Source organism: Taudactylus pleione, unplaced genomic scaffold (assembly GCF_031769625.1).
Source record: "Taudactylus pleione unplaced genomic scaffold, aTauple2 ptg000934l, whole genome shotgun sequence".
In the NCBI taxonomy this organism is placed as follows: Eukaryota; Metazoa; Chordata; class Amphibia; order Anura; family Myobatrachidae; genus Taudactylus; species Taudactylus pleione.
In genome coordinates this window covers 2,879,870-2,906,176 of record NW_028285335.1, presented here as the reverse complement: position 1 = coordinate 2,906,176, position 26,307 = coordinate 2,879,870, and the positions used below count along the sequence as shown (strand labels likewise).

General features: G+C 43.7%; 1 protein-coding gene across 3 annotated transcripts in view; it reads left to right on the top strand.

Moving 5' to 3' along the window:
* The window catches only part of PDZRN3 (PDZ domain containing ring finger 3), a 266,344-nt gene that overhangs the window by 227,308 nt on the left and 12,729 nt on the right, over positions 1-26,307 (top strand). For all 3 annotated transcript variants that reach the window (XM_088459753.1, XM_088459752.1, XM_088459754.1), the window contains 2 exons: positions 18,384-18,637; positions 23,994-24,081. In XM_088459753.1, the coding sequence (XP_088315879.1) occupies positions 18,384-18,637; positions 23,994-24,081 (342 nt within the window). The remainder of the gene's footprint in view (positions 1-18,383; positions 18,638-23,993; positions 24,082-26,307) is intronic.

Sequence of the window (26,307 nt, the reverse complement as noted above, 5' to 3'; positions counted from 1 at the left end):
AAACAGAATCAGTTGTTTGATGCCATATTTACAAGCTGTCCCAATTTTTCCATAACCAGCCCTGTGTCACATCACTGAGATTTTGTAGCTTTAGATCAGGACCCTTGGGATTACTGTAACTTTGTAGAGTAGTGGAAGCTTAAGGCCTTGATAATGCTCCTACTCTGTATGTTGTCAGGAAGACGACAGTTGAAATGCCGACCACCGGCTTCCGGACAGTGAAATCCCAGCATGGGACTAATTATAGGAGTCTAAATACTGATGCCTATCATTAGCCCCACGCCGAAATCACAATGCCCAGCATACCGATCGTAGGTAAGTCGGGAGCAGATAGCAGCAGGGGTGGGGGGTAGGTTAGGTTTAGGGTTAGACTAGGGGAAGGGGAGGTTAGGGTTCGGCACCCCCGGGCGGAGGTTAGGGTTAGGCACACCCCCGGGAGGTTTAGGGTGTGGGGAGGGGGGTTAGGGTTAGGCACCCCTGGGGTGAGGTTAGGGTTAGACACCCCTAAGGGAGGGTTAGAATCTCCATCTGCCGGCCTTCCGGCATCTGTATTTCATCCGCCGGGCTGACGTCCTCCTACTCATCAGACCTCTACTAGGGCGCTATGATTTTGTGCTTGAACGAAGAGAAATGATTTAGTCTTTACGATAATACTGGAGTGCCGGAAGTCTCTTGATACTGTACTTAGAACTGTAGTGAGCAGCGACAGGTAGCAGGATCAGTATGCACTAGAATGCAGGACACTGGAAGCTGAGTCAGATGCATTATGTAAGCGGTGGAAGCTGAGTCAGATACAGATGCACTATGAAAGCGCTGGACTGTTCCCAGGGAGAAGAGAGTTGTTCTGGTCGTTGACGACATCTACCATCGCCCGTACTTGCAGGGCAATCTGACGATAACGTTGGTTGGAGGTATTCGCCTTACCCCTCCTCTCATATGACAGAAAAGTGGCACGCACAAACACAGTTACAGGGAGCGGTGGCACAAATATTGGGGGCGCTGTATCGCCAACAGCTCCGACTGTTCCGGCTACCATGTGTTATGCTGTAATCACTTTTTTACAAAAAAAAAAAAGTAATCCTCCATTGCCAATAGCTACCAAACTGGGACTTTCAGTTGTTAATTAGGCCCAGGTAATCCTGATTGGATGACCAATTTGTTCAGAAGACACACAATGCTGCTTTCCACTCTCCTCTTTCCCATGCGTGAGAGTGGAGCGAGACGTCGGCCATTAGATGGAATCACCCTGGTGGAGGTGGAGGGCAAAAATGATGGCAACTTATGTTACCTTAGAAGTTGTTATATTAGTTTAGTATATATTCAAAAATGACGAAAGTACTTAACGTACTGGCAACGACATAGAGAATTTGGATGGTATTTGCTTACTATTTGGATCTCCTGGCTGCTCGAAGGGATAAGTGATGACGCATTTCGCCCATTTCACAAGAAGGAGAAGCAGGATCTAGCAGGGTGGCTCAGTCTCCTGGGTGTCAGGGAGGACTTGCTGAAAATTTGGAGTCTCCAGGACATTCCAGGAGGGTAGACAATCTTATTCCACACACCTGCCTGTCCAGTCAGTTTGAAATGGAACCCTCTGGATAACTCGGGGAAACGGATCACTTCTGACCAGGCAGCCATTGAACCATCTCATAGCCAGGGGTGGGAAATTCATAAATTGAGTGTTGATAAAAATAAATAGAATCACCCATTGGCGTGAGTTTATAACTGTGCTTTTAACCTGGCAGTTAAGTAGTCTATGGTTTGTTTTTTTGGTGGGGGTGGTTGTCTTTTTTTTGGTTTGGTTTTTTGATCATTTGTTTTATCTTTGTGTATTATTAAATGGTGGTTAATTATAAACACACAACACAATGTTTTGTCTGTTGTACAAAGGGAAAAAAAAAAACAAAGAAAAAAAATTCTATTACTTGTAGCTGTGTAGGATGCACCAGTAAATTACAGCTGAGCGGTCCCAGTGCATCTGTTTGCCTGAATCCTTGCAGTCAGCAACACAAAGAGGATCAAATACAGCCGAGCCGATGTGAGATTCCTTTTTCATCCACTAATAACTCAAAAAGCCTCTCTTCATTAAGGGATTTGGTGCAGTGCCAGCAAATTCACCGCTATCTGCTCCGTGCTTAATAATGCAGAACAATATCCCCCTCGTCATGCATTTACCTTATTGTACCTTTAATTACATAATAAAATGCCTATAAGGACACCTAGTTATTATGAGCTGTGGGTTACATGGCTCGGAGAGGTGAATAATTAAAGGTTGCTGCCTCTGGAGGCAAAGGGGTTAAAATGATCTTGATCTAGTCTAATATTTGATTTCTCAAAATGAATTGATTGCTTGGACTATAGAATTGAAATCATGCTGATTGTCTGAAATAAGTTCGTAGAACCAATAATTCCCCCAGAATCCTCTGCAGTTTCCGTCCTCTGTGTATGTATTGTATTTTTGAGGGTATATTAAAGCAGCCGCCCCTTCTCTGGTGGGTTTGATTTTTAAAATACCACTGCTGGGGTTTGCATGCGCTACGCCAATGTTCTTGTGGATGGGGGGGAGGGATTACCGTCCCCACACCCCCAACATCAGCCATCTCTTAAGGTGCGTACACACTAGATGATATTTGGAACGTTTTTCCCGATTTCGACGCATTGGAACGACATATCGTTCAATATCGTCAAGTGTTTGCTCTGTGGCATCTGGTGCGCGCTCCTGTGGTGTCGTCAGTCGCATCAACCTGACGATGCGACTGACGACCCCATGCAGCGGAATGCGTCAGGGCATTCGGGCACCGGATTGTCTAGTATTTACGGGCCGCCCGATATGTTGGCCCATCGGCAGGGGGGTGGCGCTGGGTACACACATCGCATGTGTAGTGTGTACCCATCTTAAGCCAGATGTACGGGGTTGGGTTTTAACCTGGTTATTCTCAGGCACCAAACTTGTTTTGCCAACTGCGGACAGATTGCCAACACCCCATGTGTGGCCAGCAGTAATCTCCTGCTCCATGCCTTAAACTCATCAGACATCCTTGAGGGTGTGACACACGGAGAGATTAGTAGACATATGAGATCCTTTCAGAACGATGGAATACAACCGCATTTATCGCACAGGAAGTTCGCTCCTTGACGATTCATGGGTTAACACGCATCTGCCATCTGGCTGTTTTCTGGGGTGAGTGAGTATGATTGATGGGAGGTTTACATCACTGACATATACAGGTGTTACTCGGTAAGACGCTGCCTCATGTGTTACATAACACTGACAAATGAGATTACTGCAGCATAACAGCTCCCAAATTGTGCACCAAGCATTTTATGAACAAGTATTTGCACAATCTAACATTCCACTTGCTGTTAAACTGAACGTCTCTTGTTTACAAATAATGAGGATTAGCAAAAGGCACTTAGCACGTTTATATCATCTGAATATTGAGCTCATTTATGTTTTATCATGCCTCGATAGCTGTTTGCATACAGTATATCCGTAACACTGTGTACACCTAACTTTTTATGACATTCAATCAGTAAGGAATTGATTTGATTCTAAATAAAAGATCACTTCCAAGCCCATGTTACGCTGTTTATCTTGGCAAACATACAATGCAATGAATAAATGTGCAATCTTTATTGCCAGCATATACAGCATAGTACAGTTCCATGGCAGCTTTTATGCTAAACATGAGATTTCTGAGGTAAATGTGTACAATCTGAACTGTGTATCACTTTTAGAATCGTGAACGAGGCCTCTTGCATATACTTGGCAAAGTTTGAGGTTATGGGCAACCAATTAACATATTTTTATTATCATACACAAAATAGACGCCACCATTTTGCATACCTCATAATATTTAGAAATGCAGATTCGGGACAAAATTAGCCGCATCCCTGATCTGTCAAGCCCCACCCCTTTCCATCTGGAAACGCCCACTTTTTGAGGTAAGACTCCACCCTTTTCAGGAACGCCCACTCCACGGACTGACATATCCGTCATGGACTGACATTTCCGGCTGATTCAGAATCACATAGTCGCGTGCTACTGTATATTGATGTCAAACGCAGTTGAGCGTTTGTTTTGTTTTTTGCTACTGCGCATGGGCAAGTATTGCGAGCATTCCCAGGTGGTGACAGGGAGGTGGCGATGTGGATGGGTCCGTGTTATGGGAGTGTCGCGAGTGTGTCACTGAAGTGGTACACAGACACAAAGTCGCTCACATAGGACGCCATAGTCGGAGGGAAAATATACACCTAACATAGGCCTGGTGCAAGTTTTGATGGTGCGAGTGATGGTGGCGTCTAAAGATGCATGGACATGGACGCATCAGGCCTAGCTCATTCAGACACACGCTTGTACACCAGGGAAAGGGCATTAGCATAAAGTCGCAGATATGACTACAGCAAAAGGCGCTAAAACGGTTGCAGTGCGACTAGAATCATCCCCACTGTGACTGCGAATTAGCCCTGTAGCCTCCAAGGTGCGTGTGCACGGTGCTGCACGTGCGCAGTCTTTAGATACCCGCTAGATGCATCCGCTTTTGGGCTTTGCGCGTGACTCAGAATCAGGTCCTGTATGTGTTAATGCTAGTACGCTTGCATCAAAGTAATTATGTATTTCCCTAAACTACTTCTAACGCCAAACACTTTATTTAAGGCCTGGATTTCAGTCACAAATGAAGCCTGTATGTGGTGGTGGACATGGACCAATCCCCAGTCTGACAGCCTGTAAGGCCCGTGATCTCCAGGAAACTGCTCTCTAATGATCGCGGCGCTTGTGTGCACTGCTCCAGAGTTTTCCCGGCTTAATTAGACATTCATCAGCAGTTGGCAATTGAAATGTTCCTCTTGACTTGCGTATGAATAATGCAGCGCCTCTGTGTGAATCCTCACTCGGAAGATCCCTTTATTGCACATAAATCCATATGAATAGAGGAATGTTCACTTACGAGGGAGCGAACAATCAAACAGTCAGCTTGAGACAAAACGACGGAGGCTCTTGAGAATATTATTTTCCGGCAGTCTGTACAGAACTCTCTCCGCTACTTAAAATATTGCTGCCATTTTTTTTTTATTTGAACTAGGAGTAAAAAATTGTTTGATAATATGTTCTAGCTCTGTGTTCAGCGCACCTACATCTTTTGTGGTTCCTAAATGACTCCCACGTAGAATCAGGCACATTATACGGGGAAGGCCACGTAGTCCCATGTATGGTGGGGTATGCATGCCACATCCAAAATTTCAATTTAGATTACTAGCAGAACAAACTTCCATATATTCCAGTCCCAATTTGTCCAGAACTGTCCCAATTAGTGTACCCTGAAAAGGATGGGGCTTATTTGGGAGTTGATAACATTAAGTAAAGATATGTGGGATATACCAGATTGGGGGCGGGGGGGGGGGCTTATTTATCACAATTTTACACTTCTGAATGTTGGGAGATGTATGTATTTCCTACAAGTAGGGAGAAAATGCATCTTAAGGGGGAACAAATTTGTGTCTGCCAAGTGTAGAACATTCTGATTGTAAGTATCTGTGCTTACAAAATATTCGGTAAAGCACCTGCACCTTATGGGGAAGATGTATCGAAATTTGGAGGGGGATATCAAAACTTGAAGAGAGATAAAGTTCCAACCAATCAGCTCCTAACTGTCATTTTTCAAACACAGCCTGTAAAATGACAGTTAGGAGTTGATTGGTTGGCACTTTATCTCTCTCCGCTGTCTCTCTCTCCATGGGATCTATTTACTAAGTCTTGAATGGAGATAAAGTACCAGTCAACCAGCTCCTAACTCATTTTTCAAATACAGCCTGTGTCATGGCATTTAGGAGCTGATTGGCTGGTTCTTTATCTCCGTTCTCTTTATCTCCATTCAAGGTTTTAGTAAATTGACCCCCATGTTTGATAGATCTCCCCCTGAGTGGGTTGCACTGTCATCAATAATGTGATAAAACCCCCGAAAATGCAGTTTTGGGGGGTTTGACCGCATTTCTGATATGCACCAAGCTTCGGAAAGCAAAGCATAGGGGGATTTCTAGGGAAAAGAGGGATTTCTAAGTTCTAAATATTCATTAGCAAAATCATAGGCTCCTGAAATTAGGAAGATGTATGAAATCTTGTAAAGATGACAAGTGGAGACGTTGCCTATAGCAACCAATCATTATTTTATAGAATGTGCTTGATGCATGATAGCTATTGAATGCTGTGGGCAAAGTCTCCACTTGTCATCTTTAGGACATTTGCTACATCACCCCCCCCCCTTATCTTTATTTGTTAACAAGAGTAGGAGCTGCCGTATTGGTTTCCTTTCTTTGGCAAAGGCAGCAACAGAACAGTGACTGTCGTGGCCGGATACGCTGGCAGGATACTCGCTTGTCTTTACCGTGCCGGGATGAAATCTCCCTTAGGCAAGATCATCCCCATGTATTTATCAGCAGTATAAATTATAAATGGTGTTTAATGTCTCTGAATGTAATGTGGAGGGTACAGCTAACGTTACACGTCACTTTATGCATTGGGGATTGGAGGATGCGGGGTAAAATTAATATAACGCACAGATACAGACTGGCATAAAGTCGGTGTACAGTTTGTGCCAGGTTGCAGGCAGTCATTCATCTCCATGATTTGTTCTTTATAACGTACTGTAGATGTTCTGTAACTCCTTAGGTTAGATAGACGGTCTGACAATGTTTGTCCTTGCCGTATTCTCTGTAAACGATTCAATTGCAAAGCGCAACGGCATATGCTGTCACTATATAAGTAACTGGTAATGAATACAGTCAATGAATATACTTCTACTGGCCTCTAACGAGCTTACTGTCCTCTATACAGTGAGTGACGTAATGTTGCTTCCCGCTGCTAATCTCCCCACCGTATATACATCTGCTCATGGCTGGAAGCAGGTGGAGGGGAGGGCTGCATCTCAGCCTGGCTCACATACAGAAGGCAAAATGTGCATAGCACATAAAAGTCTTGCCTAGACTCATTAATTAGAAAGGAACGCCCAGTATTTCTTTTTTTTCCGTTACTTAGCAATTGCATGTAGGGAACAAAGGCCTCTATGCATGCCTGGGATTCATAATTATGTATATGTTTTACACCGGAATACCAATTTGTATATGTTGTCGTTCCCGGCACTAGAAGAACACAGATAGTCTGATATGTGCTATACAACATCTTGAAGCTATAACGTATATCAGTGTCTCTGTCTTCTAATGCTCCAACGCTGACCTTCCAAAATCGCTTCACTAAAACCGATCAGCCAGCCCCTATTTTCTTTCCCTCTGTGTGAAGGGCCAGCTGGGCCTGTTGGCTCAAAATGATGAAGGGCCTATTACAAGAAGCAGAGAAGGTGTGGCCAGTGCTGTGTGGGTGTGACCAGTGCTGTGTGGGTGTGACCAGTGCTGTGTGGGTGGGCCCAGTTCTGTGTGGGTGGGCCCAGGGTTGTGTGGGTGGGCCCAGGGTTGTGTGGGTGGGCCCAGGGTTGTGTGGGCATATATAGCCCACACCCTATCAGCACCCAATATCTCCCTAAATGTATGGGCAGCACCAAAGGCACTTTAAGAGAGGAGGGGGCACGTGTTCAGGCTCCGATCAGGCCAGAATCTACTGCGCATGCGCAGATCTCCGGGAATATGGTGCCCGCACCGCGGTGGTCATTTTCCCGGTGATTTCTGCAGCCAGCGCCGGGAGAGGTAAGTATATGAAATTGGGTGCAGGGTGTGCGAGGGGTGGGCCCCCCTGGACCCAGTGGCCCGTGTGCACTGCACATCTTGCACCCATTATAAGTACGCCCCTGGGCAGCACAGACGGTGTATTGGTTAGCATTACTGCCTCACAGCACTGAGGTCGTGGGATCAATTAACACTGTGGCCCTAATTGTGTGGAGTTTGTATATTCTCCCTGTGCTTGCGTGGGTTTCTGCCTACACTCCAAAGATATACTGATAGGTTAATTGGCCCCCAACAAAAAGTAAACCCTAGTGTGTATGTATGTGCATGTACATGTGGTAGGGAATATAGAGTGTAAGTTCCACTGGAGCAGGGGCTGATGTGAATCGACAAATATTCTCTGTAAAGCGCTGCGGAATATGTGGGTGTTATATAAATAACTGGTAATAAATAAAAGTGTAACAGTTGCAACATTTTGTGAGGAAAATAGAAATAAAATTGTAATACTTGTGATTTAGGACCGTCACCTAAATTTCTACTCCTACCTCTCCCCTTTACAATGTAAGCTCTTCCGAGCAGGGCCCTTCTTCCTCCTAGTCCCCCCTTCACCACCTTCCTCCATGTCCTCCACCCTTCTCTCCCACCCCTCACTGGTTTGCTACCTCCCACCGGCTGCCCTTGATATTCTAGTAATTGCCTTATGTAATGCTGCTTATATTACATTATCCATCTTCTTATATTACTACAAGTATTATGTCACCCTCGCATTTCAATGTTTATCACTCTATGAACGTTTGTGTGCTGCCCTGTTTTGTACTATTTCTCTGGCCCGTATTCAATTAGTTTCGCCTCCGCGAAAAAGTTTTGCCTGCCGGACTTTTCGCCGACATCGCGTGTTTTGGAGGTGGAAACTTATCGTGCGGGCTCCCAATTTACTCCGTATTCAATTCCAAGACAGGCGAAAACGGGGCTCAGCGAATGTGAAACAATCGGAAAGTGCATGTTGAATTGGGGGAATCACTATGTACACCAGAAAAAGTTGGACTGACTTCGGAAATCATTATGGTAGTTTAGTATTAGTCCTAGTTGAACTAGTTAGGGTACTTAAGTGGTGGTAATTGCTTGCTATTAGCGTCTAGGTAGAAGTGGTGAAGAATTGCATAAAGCAGTGTTTTTTGAAGAAAATAAGTAGTTTCATCAAATTTGGGGTGCTTGAAAATGGGTACTAGCATATTTTTATATCTGTAAAGTGATGTTTTAGAAAAAGTTCAATTCCTCCGTCATACAAGCACCTGCAATCCCAAAAACAATTGGCCCCCTCTTAGAGCACCCCCAGAAGCTTATTTCGCTAGTATTTGAAGTTGTACCCCCACTTTTGCCATTTTTGTCCCAAATTCCAAAGGCGTTTTTTGGGCTGTTCCGGGAATTTATATTATCTTTTTTAGGTGAATTGTCCCTTTGGGGGGTGGGGGTGTACCCCAAGGGCTCTGGGTGGTTTCTCAACATCTGCACCCCAAAATATAGAATTTGCACTTTTTTTTATCCTGCTATTCTGCGGAGAAAACGTATTGCCTATTTCAGTGCCTTGACTTGCCGCATAGGCGAAAAACGTAATGGAATTGAATACGGAATTAATTTTTTTTTAATTATCTCTAAAAACCACGCGAAAACAGCTTTTCGCTTCTAATTGAATATGGCCCTCTGTATGAATGCTGCAGAATTTTGTGCTTCTCTATAGAGAAATTCTTATAATAAAAGCTGCATTACACCTGTATCTTTTACGTCTGCCTTTCCCTTGGGACTAAACAGAAGTCCTAGGAGCAGCAAAGACGACGTCCTGACCTCATCTCCTGGGTCCCTATCTTGCCTCTTTCCACCTTCCCAAACCATGGGATCAAGATCCTTGTCTTGGCCACAGGAAACCTGGACTTTGGAAATAATTACGTTGAAATAGTGAATGTGTGGATGGATCACAATCAAGGGAATCATCATCAGCCATGGTGAAAAATGCTGTCGCAAGATAACCCATCAGCTTGTGATGGTCATCTTCCAGCGGCAGTGTAGCCAGAAGTGATCCTGGCGATCAGATTATTGCCTGACTTAGCCAATCACATGTGTGGTCAAATTGAATGTGTGACTAGTTTCAGTGCTTCACATTTGGGACAATAAAAATTCAGGTCCAGATACTTTTCAAAGTTTGCCCAGTAAATCAGTTTAGGGAGTGAGCATAGACAAGAATATCATCTGCAAACAATGAACATTTTACTTCTTTAGAGCCTTTTGGAATGAGTGTTCCTTAATTTTATTAGGGCAGCCAGAGGTTCCCCTACTGATATAATAAGTATATGGGAAACAGGATAATCATCTCTTGGACCTCACTCAACCGTCATTGGTTTGGAATGGTATCTCCAAAAAGATCAATGTAGAAGTGGTTTGGAATGGTACTGTATCTTCAAAAAGATCAGTGTAGAAGTGGTTTGGAACGGTACTGTATCTTCAAAAAGATCAATGTAGAAGTGGTTTGGAATGGTACTGTATCTTAATTTAGAAGTTGTGCAGAGCCATGTAGAAGTGGTACGGAGCCAGTCCTTGGGGTGGCATTGGCTGCAATTTAAGGGGCACCAGTTAAAATCTTCCCGAGGTCACCAAGTTGGTCAGGGCTGGCTCTGAAGTGTCTTTAGGAGACAGATGTGCTGTCATAAATGTATCACTGAAAACATATGTAATGAGCCAATATATTTTTAGATCATTGCATGGGGCACCATATGTTGCGACTTCCTGCAGAGTTGTTTGGTCGCCGTCTAAAAGTATCCCATATACAGTACAAGATACAGCACCACCTTCAGGCCATACGGCAGTACTGCACTCAAAGTAAAGCTCACTCTAATGCTTGCCGTTTCAGCAGCAATTCAAAAAATGTGTTTATATTCACGTACTTTGTACTTCTATTACACTTATTTTCAGGTAATTTCCCATGATAAAAAAATCTAAAATAATCAATGGTACATTTTCAGCAGACAAAAGTGGTTTCTTCTTTCTAAAAATCTGGACAAAAAGGTTCAGTTCACCCTATCCCTATGGAGCTAATTTAGCATTCCTATGTAATTTGTCTTCTGAGGTATTTGACCGAGTTTGTGCTATTTAACACATCTCTTCGAATGGTGCCCATGAAGCAAGCAGTCTTTTAGAACACAATATGGTTTAGTTTCCTGCAAATAAAAAGACGTGAAAACGAAAAGAGGGATTAATGGGGATCCCAAGCAGAATTAACCTGCGCCGTGAAATACTCTTTTGAAATTCAGGGGCAAAGGACACAAGAAAAATGGAAACATTTCTGGTTTCTCTACAATTTCTTTATGGCTCTGCTCTCTTTCTTAAAATGTAGTGTTCTTAGATCCCCAAAGATGCTTAATAGACCAGAAAGGGAAGTTTGGCTAGGAGACAAAGGTCCGTATAGGTCTGCGAACAGAACGTCAGTGTACCACACTTCCCAGGGATTTTGCTGAGCACAATGTTGCAAAATAGCTCATTCCATTGAGCGCAGACTTTCCCTACTTAAATGCTGGAATAAAAAGTAGAGATTGAGCGCTTTAACGCATACAAATCTCTCCCATTCATAGGCTGAGTAACACACAGCTGTAGCTGCAACAAACTTTGTCTCTGGTTCCAAAAAACTTATGTCATCCCCATTTGTAGACTGTAAGAAACAGAGCTTTGTGCAATAGAAAGAAAAGGCTCCACCATTCGCAGAGAGACCCGGCTATATCACAACATTATAAACAGTTGGAATTAGCGTCTACAAATTCGGACACTTAAACCAACTTTTTAGGCTTTAGGGCCGTATTCAATTAGTGGCGAAAACTGAAGTTTTTTTTCGCCATCGGCGAAAACAGCAAACAGGCGAAAAAATACTGGAGAAAAGTTTTCTCCATCTCATACCAGGAGAAAAAAAATTCAAAATCCTTATTTTTGGCTAAAAATGTGGGGATTTCTTTCAGAACCCTTTGGACACCCCCCTATAAATTACCCCAAAAATGTATCATAAATTGCGTACTTTGGCGAAAAACAACCACACAAATTTTGGGTGGAAAATTTTTTTGCAAAAAAATCGTTGAAAATAATAGAAAGTAATTTTTTTCAAGGAAATTACTGTTCCACGTAAATTGGGGTACGTTAAAATGGGTGCAAGTATATTTTCGTGTGGTAAAAACACAATTTTAAAAATCGTTAAAAAAACGCCTGCTGCGACTGTGTGCGATGTTTAAAACAGTTGACGCATCCATACTGCCCCCCGCAAAAATCAGACCCAATACATTAAAACTTTTTTCAACTATTTTTTTTTTCAACCAAAATTTGTGCAAATGTTTTTCGCCAAAGTACAGCCATGGCCAAAAGTTTTTCACAAAGTTTGCGGCTTCAGTGTTTTTAGATCTTTTTGTCAGATGTTACTATGGTAAAGTGAAGTATAATTACAAGCATTTCATAAGTATCAAAGGCTTTTATTGACAATTTAATTGTTTATGCAAAGAGTCAATACTTGCAGTGTTGACCCTTCGTTTCCAGTACCTCTGCAATTCGCCCTGGCATGCTGTCAATTAACTTCTGGGCCTCATACTGACTGATGGCCGCCCATTCTTGCCTAATCAATGCTTGGAGATTGTCAAAATTTGTGGGTTTTTGTTTGTCCACCCGTCTCTTGAGGATTGACCACAAGTTTTCATTGGGATTAAGGTCTGGGGAGTTTCCTGGCCATGGACTCAAAATTTTGATGTTTTGTTCCCCGAGTCACTTAGTTATCACTTTTTCCTTATGGCAAGGTGCTCCATCATGTTGGAAGAGGTATTGTTCCTCACCAAACTGTTCTTGGATGGTTGGGAGAAGTTGCTCTTGGAGGATGTTTTTGTATCATTCTTTAATCCCAAAAATGTCTAAAAACACTGTAGCAGCAAACTTTGTGAAAACCAATACTTGTGTCATTCTCAAAACTTTTGGCCATGGCTGTATATATAATATGACTATACTTCACTATGTTGCGACTGATTATTTTGTTTTTTATCCTGCTATTATTTTTACAGTTGATCATTATAGTATTAAAGTTACTTGTTTGTTTGTTTTGTGTATAAGAAAGAAACTGCTGTTCCTACATCGGATGCATTGAGCAAAGTTTTCAGCTTATACCATCTTATTTGTTGAACTATTATTTTTTTGATTCCACATAGAAGGGAGCATCTGTGAGGTCAAGCTGTACTTTTGGTTATTACAGTGAGAGCCGTACTGAGAAACATATAGAAGCGTTTCCCAGTAATGTCTGCCAGTGGCGGAATTAGTGGCGCCGTGCTCTTTCAGCCCCCATTAGCTCCAGCAGCCCTACCGTCCTCACTGAACGCCATGCATCAGCGCCCTGTGCGTTGACAAAGTAAACAAGCCAGGGATATTGGTTCACATACATTAGTCTTTAAAATTGCTTTGGGCTTGCGTGTCATTTGTTTTGCCGTGAATCTCGCCAATGTAATGTAGACGTATAAGCTCCCATTAGTAAGGTGAGCTGAGAGGCTGTGTTCTTGCATCAAATGAACCTTTGCATGCATTGTACATAGTAGCAGCAGATATTACATATTTGAGCACTCAAAGTAGAACCAATCCCTGCACCCAAATAAATTACGTTGTAGAGGAGAGTGATATGTCTTTTCTTGCTGTTGTCTGTTTATGCAAATAAGCAGTTGGCAGTTGCTCACTCTACTCTTCCATATTTCTATAAAAGTCTATCACACATTCGTAGTTGCAGCTATCAATGGATAAACTGGCCTGTTTCTAGACGTGTGTAATGTTAGATTCAATATTTCTACTAACTTTGCATTTTCCAGAGTGCCTATTTGTACGTCTAGTGCATCTCCAGGCCACCGTCTTCTTTCTGGTTTTCAGAACTGCCCCTCTGAAAATCAGTTTGCTTCAGGACGGTCTTCACTACATGTATCAGTTATATGCGTTTGAATGAATTTATTTACATAGCCGTAATTATCCCACGCTGGGTACAAAAGATCCATTAGAGACAGTTGTCCCATCTCCATCCGTACCTCTCAGACAAGATCAGGAGTCAGGCTACACACCCACATGACACTACGGCGAGACAGATCTATTCCGTGCATCCACGCAGTAGCCAGTCAATTGACGCCCAGTAACAGATAATCCACAGAGGGAATCGGCCACACACCGAGCTAACCGTCCACTCTCGTATCCTCCGTCAAGTTGCGAATGCATGGTGCGCCGTATGCGCAGTCTGCGATTGTAATCTATGGCATATGCCCCCCAATAGTCTCAGTGTAAAGTCCTGATTTTTCCGAGGTGCAACAGCTCCCTGTAGTTGTGACCTCCGCTACTAAAGATGAGGAATCTGTCTGATATAACTGTGAGGTAGGGTCCCGTTTATCAACGCGTTTTATCATACGCAACAAGTTTTAAAACTCGTTCCGCATGATAAATGGTGCTCCAGCCTGATTGTCGCTACTAACTGTCATTTGTCACAGATGACAGGAGCCGATTGGCTGGAGCACCATTATCGAACGCAACAAGTTTCAAAACTCGTTGATAAATGGGCTCCTCAATGTCTTGGTTGGTTTTCCCTGTACTTGACGAATTTTGGGACCTTCCCTCTGTCAAGTCGGGAGTGCAGGGGGTGGCCACATTTCACATCATCATTGTACTCTCACCCTGGGTCATAAAGTTATTAGGGAAGTGTCAGACTTGTATTTGTTTGTGAACCCGGCTATTCTTCATCCCTTCTTCACAGGCACATTTATGCATCTGCCGCGGCTATTTCAAAAACCCTACTTACCTTCCACAGGCCAAAACGGTACCCGTAGTGATCCCTCATGTCAGGACATCATTAGGGGGGTCCCTGGATGATTTCCCGAAAATTCCCCGATTTTTTCCATACTTAACATTCCGCCGGGTCCCGATTCCGCAGCTTCTGGAATTGAATATGGGGATAAGCGGGCACGTGCCCCCGTAGGAACTGAGGTTAGACATTGTACTGGTGATTTCGTAGAGTCAGCAGCTGGAAGATATACCCCTGGGTTATCCGGGATAGGCTGACCAGAATCAGGTGGAGCTGGGAGGTTCAGGAAGTCACTTGGTTGGCTGCTACAATCAGGTGGTCAGGACTTGCAATACTCTAAAGCAGGCTCTGATGTTGTTTGTGGCCTAGCAGGCCAGGAAATACTGAGTTCAGGGAGCGAGCTGGTTGGCCACAGGAGTGGTAAGTGACCCAGCGATAGAGGTAATAAGCCTGGGTTGTGACAGGAAGTGGACAGGACCCAGGAGGGTTCCCTATTTTTCCTGGACTAAAGGGGGTACACCCCAAAATTCTGGAGTACTCTGGATATTTCGGGAGAGTAGGGATCATAATCTCTTTAGCAAGAGGTGGCAACCCTATGTGGATCAGCCAGCAGACTGGTTGCGCCCACTCAGGTGACAGGTGCACTGTTTGTGGAACAGGTGAATTGTGTTTATTTAAAACTAGAAAAACTGCTACTCCCGCAATTGGACTTTATGTACCCGTTCACTTCCTTTCTTGCCCCTTTACAGACAGGTTTTGTTGTATCAGACCTCGTGCCGACTGCTGAGGTTCTTCGCGTCCTATCAGGGTCTATTGGTCATTCACCTTCCGGCATTTGGTGATTCTTATCACAAGCTACCAAGCGTGCCGACCACTTGGGGAAAACTTCTTCCCCGGAGAAGTGATTTTCTTCAGGTTATGTTTTTCAGAGCTCTGTGACTTCCAGATCACTGAGCAAGTTATTAAAATCCACAAGAATAAAGTAACTCATTACACAAAAACAGCTAGAGCAGAGGTCAGGCCGCCACAGAGAGAGGACTCGGAGTAACAGTTGCAGACTTGCGGTTAATTTAATTTATTTTGCTAAAATAACAATACTTGACAGTACATGAAAAATCCAACATATGTGATGCGTTGCAGAGGACGACAGGCGAAACCTCACCAGATTCCTGGCTGCAGGGGTTACTTGTGTTGAGGTGATGTTTCTTTTTGGCTGGTTTATCAACGGGCGAGAGATGTTTGTTGTTTTTATTTTTTTTTTTGTGCCCAACAAACAGTTATCGCCAGCAATAACACTGCTCTCCAGTGATAACATCCTCTGGCGATAAGACTTTTGCCGTCTTTCTCCAGACACGGCTCTCTCATGCCTTTGTATGGTCAAAACCTATTTAAAAATATTGTGGCGCCACAGTCCCAGTTCTGTTTTTCGCCATTTCATTTTGAATTTAATTTTATTTTTTTTACTTATTTTTATTTATTTTGTGTATTTATTTGTTTTTCATTAGTGGAACTGTCTGATCTGGTCCGCTGCTGGTGATATTGTTTGGTACATTGCGGCCAGAGACTCACCTTGGCAGCGCTCTTTTCATTGATCAGGGGTTAATCTGAACAATGAAGGGTTTATTCAGTCAAACATTACCTATACTATTTCAATGTCTTACAAATTATCACTTCAAATAAAATAGGGCTAAAATTTCCACTGTATTTAGAATACTGTAAATTATATTGACCCCCCCCGGGGCCTTCTCCGCCTCTAAAGCATGTCAAAATACTCATTGTATAATACAAATCTCTCTGAAGGGCTGGTACAGTGTTAAATGTAGGGTTGGCGTATCTGATCGAAAACAAAAATATTTGCCTGTATACAGTACAGACCGCATTGCCGCTACCCATCCACTTGGCTACGTCGTAGCTGTCAGTGCGAACTTTCAACAGCTCTATCCCAGGTGCCAAGAGCCCCGCCTGAAAATATGGCGTTTCTTTGCGTACTCTGAAAGGATATTAAATGTTTTCTCCGTATTTCCGCTTCCCGTATAGAAGAGCTCAGGGGGAGATAGAACCTTCTAAAGAGCAGAAGTTGCCCATCAGCCAATCAGATTCTAGCTATCGTTTATCAAGTCAATACTATAAAATGATAGCTATAATCTGATTGGTTGCTATGGGGAACTTCACCTGTCCTCTTCAGAAGGTTTGAAACATCTCCCCCTTAGTCTTTGTCCTTGACGACCATACAATTAATTTTCACCGCCAAAATAAGTGGGGGGGGGCTCAGATTCTGGCAACTTCGTTGTAAATATGGGGGCCTCCAATCTGTAAATGACATAATTAATAGTGACAGATACATGTACAGTAACAGTAAAATTGGAAATGGTAATACATGAAAAGTAGACTTATACCCTAAGCTTGAAACGTACGTCCTTAAGGTTGACCTAGATGTCCGTCCTGGGCATTCTGCTCATTAATGGTACAGTGTCGTAGAAAGCTTTACAACCAGCATAACAGGCTCTGGGGTGTTTAGAACAAACATATCTCACGATATTGATTGCAGGCTACTTTGTGATAAGACCTGCTTATTACGTGTAGCTGGAGGCAATCAATGTGTTTCTCTGGCTGTGATCACTGGTGGAGCGAAGATAACCCGCACACACAAAGCTTCATTTAATTTACAGGCCATACATACGTAAACAGAGGACGCAAACTGATCGGCAGAAAGGATTGCTTGGGTGGAATGAAATTAGCCTACGAGACGTTCTCCCTAGAGCCATCACCAGTAAATACATGCCCAACTCCCCCCTCCGCCATCTACATCACAGGTAGAATCTTACTGCGGGTGACACTTCTGTCATTGCCAGTTGAGCTTGAAAGAATCCGACACCAAAGGGAAAACTGTATCTAACGCAGGATCGGCATTAGTTTCAGTGTCCCTAGTGCTAGGAATACCGTGTCCTTCGCCTGTACTGTTTATTCCGGAAGAGATGGAAGCTGTCGCAACGGCGCGAAGCCACCTTGCAGTTTCCAGAGCAGTATTAACAATAAATGTTTAAATTATATTTCTATTCATTTCCGAAAAGTTACACTGACATCCAACACAGGGGGCAGAAACGGGATGTAGTTAGCAGACCGGCGGACGGGATGGCGCCGGTCTGAATCCCGACACGAAGTCCGTCGCTGGACTTTTGATAGGCATCGAAATACCGACGCCTATCTTAATCCCGACGCCGGAGCATAGACAGACGCCAGTCTGGATGAGGTAAGCGGGGGACGTCTTAGCAATTAGCCCTGCGGGGGGAAGGGTTAGGTAGCATAGCGGGTTAGTGTTAGGTTTTGGGGGGATGCTAGGGGGGAGGGAAGGCACCACTGGAGGGGGGGGGTTAGGCACTAATGGGTAGAGTTAGGGTGGGGTGGGTTGGGCTACAAAAGAAGGGAGGGGGACGGGGAGAAGGGGGGAGGGTATGTATACTTACCCGACCCCTGTTGGGATACCAACCATCAAGATGCCGCTGTCAGTATTTTGACAGGGGGCGTCCCGACAGCCAGCATTACATACCCATGCCGGCTGAAACATGTAGAAAGGGGAATATTTAAAAGTAAACATTTCAGTACCTAATAAGAAGTCATGGGCTAGAAGTCTAACAATGACCCCAACCTGCAGGGCTTCTTTGGGCAAACGCTGTTCAGTACAACCCTAAATGATATATTTTACTAACAAGGTCAAGCCATCGCTTCCGCACCATTCCACTGTCCTTTAAAGATGTTGCCGTTTAGAGCTCTCTGAAATATCACGTACATCCCTGAATGTGCTAAATGATATGACGTTTTGCTGGCGATCTTTACTCGGCCATCATAATAATTTAGTGTCTTCTCCGTTTTTCTGCAGGTAAATGGCAAGGACTTATCCAGGGCCACACATGACATGGCGGTGGAAGCCTTCAAAACGGCCAAAGAACCCATTGTGGTGCAAGTTTTACGAAGAACCCCCCGCACTAAGGTGTTCAGCCCCTCGTCAGACGCGCAGATGACTGACTCGGGGACACAGACGGAAATTACATTTGAACACATCATGGCTCTGTCCAAAATAAGCTCCCCGTCCCCATCCGTGTCTGCTCTGGATCCATATCTCTTAAATGAAGAGTGAGTATGAATCCCGGAAATGCATTTATATACTTCCGAGTATAATAGACTCCCGAATTTCGGCGAGTACTCCCAGGAGAGTAGACCAACCTCATGGATCCCGTTCTCTTCCCTAGTGAAGAGTGTGGTCCGGGGACTTGATGAGGCATGTCGTGGTGAATTGCATCATTAAGTCCCGCCCCTTCCTCTGTGATGACATGACTTACAGCACTGCGCAGAAGGGGGGGCGGCTTAATGATGCAAATTGGGTCGCCGCGCTCCCTTATCTTCCCACATGCACCTCCTCTACAGGGATCTCCCAGAGGGAATGCATACAGTGTTGGCAAGTATACTGTACAATATATAAATTTCTCTATATAGCACCAATGAAAGTGATTGTGTTAGAAAAGATTTTTCAAACATTCTAAAGCGGACAGATGGAGACGTTACCTTTAGCTATCATTTTTATTATGTACATTCTATAAAATGATACTAGTGCTGAAATCGGGATGCTGGGGAGGTGTGCACCCTTACGGATGGCGCCCATGTGCGACCACACTGGTTGAACACCCCTAGAGCCGGCCCTGTGCATACCCCCTAAACACACTCACACTCTCTCCCCCCTGGTGGTGACCATCTTCTGCAAACACATACCTGGTAGTGCCCATTCTCTACATCCCCACACACACACCTGCCTACCTAGTGGTGTCCATCTTGTATCTTCTCCTTGGTCTGGATTCTGGAATGCATTATTCATAATTCAGCTCCCACCGAGAGCCCGCCTCCAATCCATGTGGCCACGCCCCCTCTCCTATGCTGACTCTACTGGCTTCCTGCACAGGGAGAGAGATCTGATGTCCTTGTGTGTAAATGAAAGCCAGGGGTTTGTCAGATAGATCAGAGGTGAAGCACATGCCTTGCTCTCCCCTCTGTCTGACCAACCCCTGGCTTCAGTTACACATAAGGAGATCTTAGAGCAGCAGTATGAACAACATGGGTGCGGGATCATTGTTGCCAGGGTGCCCACTACTGCCCAGTTAGGGAAAGCATCTTGCCGCCCCCAATGCCCCTGGCTAAGCTACGGACCTGTCGTGCCTCTGTCACTCATACATTCCACCAATCCCTTTCTCCAGTCCTTCCTGCTGCTCCTGATGTGTGATGCTTCTACCAGAAGTAAAATGAAAGTCCGTCCACCCGGCAAGCCACGCCCCCCGCACCAGAGTGCCGGAACCGATGATAACTTCCAGTTTGCTTTCCACACTGGCAGTGGCAGCCGGCCGGGCTGAGGGGAGGATGGGACCGGCCCAGCTGAAACTTTTACGGTGTCCCAATCCGCTCCTTGCTAGAACCTGATTGGCTGTTATGAGGCAATTTCTGCACCTGTTCTCTTTAGAAGATTTGAAACATCTCCCCCTTAGTCACTGGAATGCAGCTATTAGTGATGTCCACATATTTATTTCTACAGATAAAATCCTGAACTGATTTTGTGTAATTTCCCTCTAATCCTTGTTGTTCTTAGGAGTTTGGTGTTCAAAATTAAGTGAGGACACTACTGAGCAAAGAAACCCTCTTTTATATATTAAAGCCTGTATATCACTGGGCTACATCACGTTCCTGGAATTACTGATGTGTTTATACTTGAATAAATCCGCCCAGTATGTGGTCTGCTGTATGGGGTTGGGGTTACAGCCATTCCTTAGAAGGGTGGTGCGTCTCTGTTTTGCATCAATCTGGGCAATTCACTCTCAAGTAACAGAATTGCTCCATATAGACTGCAGGTGGATTCATACACGTAATTAGACTTATTTTGTCCTACATCAGAACATATTTTTGCACTATATAAGGCATAAAGTTCCAAACTGTTTGGAACACACCAGAGTTTCAGCCTCACTGAAAATAGTGCAGGCTGGTGGAATAGGGGGGTATGGTCCAAATTCTCATTACAAATGTTAGCAGATATTAACTAACATTTTTAACAAAATGACACCTTGAAGTCATTGTTACTATTAGTGGTTATTTAAATAGCTCAGTCATATTACACAGCACTGTACAGAAAACACTCCCACACAACTGCGTAGAAAACCTGTACAAAAGTGGAGAGAACATACAAACTTCACACACAATACGGCCATGGTTGTAACGAGGCCAAGAGCAGTCAGATTGCAATGCCAACCATTGTGCCACGGTGCTGCCCACACACACTGAAACACTATGTAACTCATTACACCACTCCAATAATAATCATTACACCACTCCACACAAACGTATCATTATATTTAGGCGGCAACCAGAAATGACAGGTCCATGGGGACATATCGGAAACATGAAGAGATAATTAATATTCTTCTATAATGACGCATTGAGAGCTAATGTACGTAGAACGACATTTCTTACTGTACCCCCATACATCAAGCCGTCTTCTGCAATACTGAAAAAAATCCACGCGGGGATTAAAGAATCAAATTTTCCCTCACAATAAGCGCTATCTCTTAGGAATATCACTTAGTTACATGGAATTTTAGCTTTGCTGTTTCAAGAACAGCTGGGGTGCCATTCGCCTCTTCCGCACAATGTTAATTCTTCCAAGTAAACACGAAAATGATCTCGGGAAGACAGCGTTCCAGCCCAGTAGCTAAGCTCATTCGCTCTCCTGATGAGCTGACATCCAGACGTAGATATTAGCTTCAGATAATGCTGCTTTCCTCATGCAAATTCACAGGATAATTACAAATACAGACGCACGGAACACATGTACGCCAGCGTGGCGTGACAGACGGGAACAAGTGTCATGCACCCAGCGGAGATGGGGAATTCCAGCGCAGCCAGCTGGAGGCGAGATGCGTTTTCAGGATCCTGCCAGGGTCACGTCCGGACTGACAGACGCACTTGAAGGCGGATTTAGAATTATTTACTGACAGAGAGTTGTCAGATTTGGTTATGGGCCGCTCTCTGTCTCACTGCAGTTGATGGCTCTGGTGCCTGGGGAACCGATCAGCGGTTTATTGGTTCAGCACACAGAGCAGCTGCTATATCTGATTGTAGGGGAAGGATATACTTTAAAAGTATTAACAACCCCTCAATAAAAAAAATATGCTCCTCACGTATAACATATGCAGTTGGAGTCTCCACCCCACCTCCCCCATATTGACTAAACTTGTAGAATCTAACGATACTGAATCAGAACCTCTATACACACCTTCCTATACATTCTAATGTCCTGCCTATACCTTCTAAGGATGACGCTAATTTGCGTACGCAGTCATACCATAAATAAAGACTTAAACATGGAATCTGTGGTTCCAAAGCACAAGTGTTATTCAGGTAAAAGTTCAGACAGTTACACGCAATTGATCTAGGCACAATTAAGGCGCAAAAAGAAAATTATACAGACCCAAGTACCTTATACATACGCAGGCGCTTCCGGACCCGGAGATAGGCAAGAGACCCCTAGTCATACAGCGTTCAGCACGAAGACTGAGAACCAGCGTTCGTGCACACATATTTATACCCCCCCAGAATAAACAGGACAATAGGGAAGTTAGTTGCTGATGTCATTGGTTCCCAGGGGAGAAGCATCTGTTACAGCACATTTAACAGGCTGGTTCAAATAGACTCTCCCTGCCTCTAACAGCTGGGGATCTTCCTCTTCACGCCCCCTGCAACAGTTGTTCATGAAATATACATTTTGTTGCTTGTAGGCTCTGCGATCCATAACTTGAGTTTACATGATGCGTTCTCCCCACCGATAACACCGGAATACTGTAAAAAGAGTACGCATCAATACAAGACCAAACACGACTTGTTTAGCATGTATAATACCTTAGTTATCAAATCTCTTTATTTCTCAGCATTTAAACTAACTGAACCAACTTAAATCATACACCTTAAAGCTTTTTGAACCTTATGTGTGAATATGTAATGTGTGGGTATTGAGGGTTTGATATAAGGGCGCTAGTTAACTTGGGGCAGATGCGTGCGCATAAAACTAATAAAACAGCAGTTTCATACAAAGTCCTATGCATTCGCTAATATGCGACTAGTTAACAGCGCAATTGTGCGTATTAATGTGTGTATGAGAAATGGTGAAAAATGCAATCGCATGGTGCTAATAGTATCATCGCCACATGTACTAAAATGTGAGTTTATCTAAAATGGCGCTTAGGCGGCTATTCGCAAAATGGCGTCTTGCGATCTAATTTTCAAGATAGCGTCTTGCGGCCAGTCGCAAGATGGCGTCGCAGCGATTAAATTTTAAACTGAACTTGTCTCAGCCAATTATTCAGCTTCGACAAATCATGGGGTGATTTGAGTCCTTTAGTGCACAGAGTCATGGTGCAACCTGTTTCCCGTATTCAGACAACACCGTATTTGCTATACTAGGGTAGAATGTTTCAATGAGGAGGCATTGCCCAAAGTGGACAACCCTTTTAACTTTTTTACAACCTACCTGCATACAGATGTGTCCTCATACATCTAGCCTCCTTGCGCGCTAAACAGTCCTTCTAGTTGCGCAATGCCGTGGAGTGACTCGGTAGCGCCGAGCGTCTTTTCATGCGACTTTTTACCTTCAAATGCGTCTTATTCGCACAAGCAGCTTCTGCTGATTAAAGTGATATGCGGCATGTCTATATTCTGTGAGCAACTGCGTGTGTATCTGCATGCGAAACGCAACGTTACAGTGTCAGCGGCTGTAACACTGTAACGTAGCGTTTTGTATGCAGATACACCCGCAGTCACACAAAGGCATGCCGCATATCATTTTAATCAGCAGAAGCCACATGTGTCAAATATTCGCTGTGCGAACAAGACACATTTGGAGGTAAAAAGTTGCACGAAAATACGCTTGGCGCTACAGAGTCACGCGTAGCTCCCTTGTTATGTGTAGCGCGACTTGTAGCGCATGGAGGATAGATGTTTGTGGACACATCTGGTATCTGAATCAGGCCCTATGCCTCAAATGCGCGAGGTCCTGCACACAGTATATTAAACCTGGGCTTGTATGTTACGCTGCCTCGATTAATATGTATTCCAGTGTATTGTTGTGCTGTATTTTGTGAATGTGCGTAGCAGACTATAAGCAAATACAGGGCTATAACTTAATGTCTCTCGTACCTTCCTGTTGTATTAATGAAAAATCTGCATTTCAAAAGCAGCGGGTCCCGTATCTGTCTCCTAGGCACAGATTATCTGAGAGAATCATCCTTATTATCTTTTCATCTCACTACTTAGCCTGCTTTAATTATGAATAATATAGACCTAGAGGTTCAGCACTTTTGACAACAAAACTTTATGCAAATGAGAATAACAGAATAATTGGTCGTTAGCTAGAGAAAGGGGCGTTTTCTAAAATACCTTGTTTTTTCTTTTCCTCCCCCAGACACTCGTCACCTCACGAATATTTTGACCCCAATGACTTCATCGGAGGATTGCATCAAGAAATTGATAGAGATGAATTAGAACTTGAGGTATGAATTTATTTGCTCAAACTAATTAAAATTTTAATTTTTGTGCACCTAGAAACAATGGCTAAAGGCCTGTGGGATAGTAAATGCTTTCAACGCTCATCCTAACTTGCTACTACATGCTTCCTCTTCCCTGTCTTCCCCATCTGTATCATGCCCGTCTGTCTGCCCCTCCCCTTGAGAATGTAAGCTCTTGTGCTTCTCCTTACTTTATTTTCATCTACTTCTTACTCACCATTAGGACACCCAACACTTGGTTGCTTACGCTCTGTTGCTTATTTGGGTGTTATGGCCACCAATGTAGAAATGTATATTATCCATGTCCTGCATTGTATTGTATTGTATTGTACTGTAAGTCACTTTTTTGGTTATGTTCTTTGTATGGCGCTGCGGAACACTGGTGGCGCCATATAAATAAACAGTAATAATAATAGTAATCCAATACCAAGTGACAGGAGATACTTTGAAAATGTATTTTATTATTCCATATGAGTAACTTCTGTTCATATACTTAGAAGTGATAAATGGGAAATATATAATGAAGATAAGTGGGCGATTTGCTTCTCAGTGGTACGCCGCCAGATGCCACCACCATGCCCAGCTGCGCCCCCATTACTTCTTATTACCATAAGGAATTTTACTCGTTTTCTTGCTCACCTCTGTGGTTCATGGGAAAATTAGCGAGGTTACATCGCCCTCATGACTCTTCCGGAGGCTCTGCGGCACATCCCTGGCCTCTTGTCTTACAATAGCGCAGTAAACTGAAATACTAGTACATTATTTTATTTATCAACTAAGTCGCTAAAATTGAGAGAGGCTTTATGTACTAGGGTGCGAGCTTGTGCCGCTGCGGGAATGTGTTCCCTATTTTTAAAGCGGCCATCATTTCAAAAGCAAAACCAATTTAGTTTTGCTTTTAAAATGATTGGCGCTTTTAAAATATGGGAACACTAACCTGTATTACCACAGCGGCACAAGCTCGCACCCTTACATAAGCCCCAGAGTGTTCATTTTGTGGTAAAAGCTTTTTTTACCACAAAATGAACACTTTTTTTTTTTTTTTTTTCAGGTGATAAAAGCCACAATTCGTCCAAATAAAATATTCAGAGTGACCGTTATTCACTTTTGGTCGTAAACAGACTGACAGTAGTCACGAATTATACAGTGACCGTCCCATTTATCAACACCCCTGTGTGACCCTAGCTCTAATCCTAACAGTTTCTTACACTTTATATATCCAGTGGGAATGTCATCGTGTCAGGTCTCAGGCCGCCCTTACCAGGCAGGAGAGAGATTACCAGTTTAGGCAGCTGTCAAACGCTGTTACCATTAATTATTCACATCGGCTTGTTTTACTTCTGTCAGATTGTATCTCATGCTTGTACTGCATAGATCCACATTTTACACCTAGTACTATCTGATGTCCGGAACAGGGGATATTCCTATTGATTTGTCATCCGAAAGAGCTGCAGAACATTTACTAAAAGCAGCAAAGCCATTAGATTGTTGTCAGGTCGCTGGCAGAGACCGTTGCTCGCTCCCCAGTACAGCACTCCTAAAGTGACAGGGGAGGGCCTCTTCTGTGACCACTAGCTGGGATGTCACATTTAAATGTTTCTCCCATTACCATGTCAAGATCACAATGCCTTATGTCCACGAGAGGGAGGAAGGGCTGACATCTGGCCTAGCGAAAGCATCACGTCAAAGCCACTACCTTAATTGGCTGACAGAAACTCCCAAATACATGGCCCCTGAGTCCCGGGGGAGCTGAGGACATACCCTGCTTGATGCGGTCACTGCTCACCAGAGAGGCATCCTCCTCCATCCTTCACCAACTGATCTGTACGTCGGGGTCAGCTACCCTCTTCCCCGTTTATCATGGCCTAAGATATGATCTCCCAGTGTATTTCATTCCTAACCGCTGCTGTATTTTGTTCCCCAACTTCTGAATTTTGTCTTATTTTTTAAAGGGTTATAAAGAATTTAAAGCCCTGTTTTTTGTCTTTATACTGAATGGAGTGGGGGGTGATGGTACTTTCCAAGTTTGCATTATTTTGGGGTTATTAGGTGCTAGTAGATTTGCATCAGTTCTGCTCTTAGAAAACTTAATAAAGTATATCAGAGAAATACGAATAACATGCACAAATATATATATATATATATATATATAGGTAAATGTATAGTTTTGCTTGTATGCGTAGTGTTCAACCCCGGCCCTGTCAGAACGCT